The sequence below is a fragment of the Emiliania huxleyi genome (genome assembly GCF_000372725.1).
Source record: "Emiliania huxleyi CCMP1516 unplaced genomic scaffold EMIHUscaffold_10211, whole genome shotgun sequence".
NCBI lineage: Eukaryota > Haptophyta > Isochrysidales > Noelaerhabdaceae > Emiliania > Emiliania huxleyi.
Window position 1 is genome coordinate 51 of NW_005202296.1, and position 1,070 is coordinate 1,120.

At 68.1% G+C, this 1,070-nt stretch overlaps 1 protein-coding gene across 1 annotated transcript; it reads right to left on the reverse strand.

The window, feature by feature from the left end:
• Positions 1 to 441: 441 nt before the first annotated feature.
• Positions 442 to 1,031, reverse strand: EMIHUDRAFT_125503 (hypothetical protein; the record flags this gene model as incomplete). Its single annotated transcript, XM_005793182.1, has 1 exon — positions 442 to 1,031. A coding segment is annotated over one exon (590 nt), but the record flags the coding sequence as incomplete, so codon positions are not given.
• Positions 1,032 to 1,070: the final 39 nt, after the last annotated feature.

Genomic DNA, 1,070 nt, shown 5'->3' on the forward strand with positions numbered 1-1,070 from the left:
ATGCAGCCCGTCCAGGCTCTGCGAGGCCACATGGATGCCGCCGGCTCGTCACGCAAGCGCACGCTCGAGGGAGAGGAGGTCGGCGTGTCGGGCGTGTCGAAAGAGGTGCAGCACATGGGTGGAAGACTGACTTTCTCTTCTTTTCGGAAATTTTTTTGGTGTACCTGTGACGTAAATTTCTTCTTTTCTCGTGCCAGTCCGCGCCAGTAATAAATAAATAAATACAACGGACATCCCAAGCTAGGGCTGGGTCGAGGACAGACACGTCCCCACCTTTGCAGGATTTTGCAAAAGCGAGGGGGGAGGGCGCATCGCCGCGCGGAGAGGGCTGGGCACAGGGCACAGGGGATCTCTCTCGCATAGGATACGCACTCGGCGGCACGAGGGCAAGGCTGGGCGTCCTATGTTTGTGCTCCCCCCCGGACCCCTCGCTCTCGGGCACTAACCATCTGACCACTCATCGACGGGGCTTGGCGAGCGGCCGCGCTGCGGGGCAGGGCTGGTGAGAATGGGCTCTGGCCACTCGCCCGTGCGGTTGTAACCCCGCATCTGTCGGACAGAGGCCTCGACCGCCCCTCGCGGCAAGCTCTCGAGCATCTCGAGCAGCTCGCCCGCCGCCATCGCCGCCTCGAACTGCTCCCTCATGCCGAGCGCGCCGCATACCCTGCGGACCGCCTCCTGCTGCACCTCGTCCGGCGTATCGGTTTCATAGCCGGACGAGTCAGCGGAGGCGGCCCGCTTGGCGGGCGGAGAGTCGGGCGACGGCGAGCGCGACTGGCGCGAGGGCCCGCTGCCGCGCGCGGACAGCGCGTTCTTGTCAACGAGACGGGGTCCAGCATCGGCACGGCCCCTGGCACCGCGGCCCTTGCCGCGCTGCTGCTGCCCACGCTTCCTGCCCGGGTTAGGGACAGTGAAGGAGCAGCCGCGCACTCCGCCGCCGCTGGGCGGCGGCGGCACGCGCGCGGCGGCGGCCGGGCCCGCAGGCGCGGCGGGCTGGCCACCCGCGGTGGCACCCTGCGGCTGCGATGCGGCTGCGGCGGCGTACGGGGATCCTCAGAGTCGACCGCAGC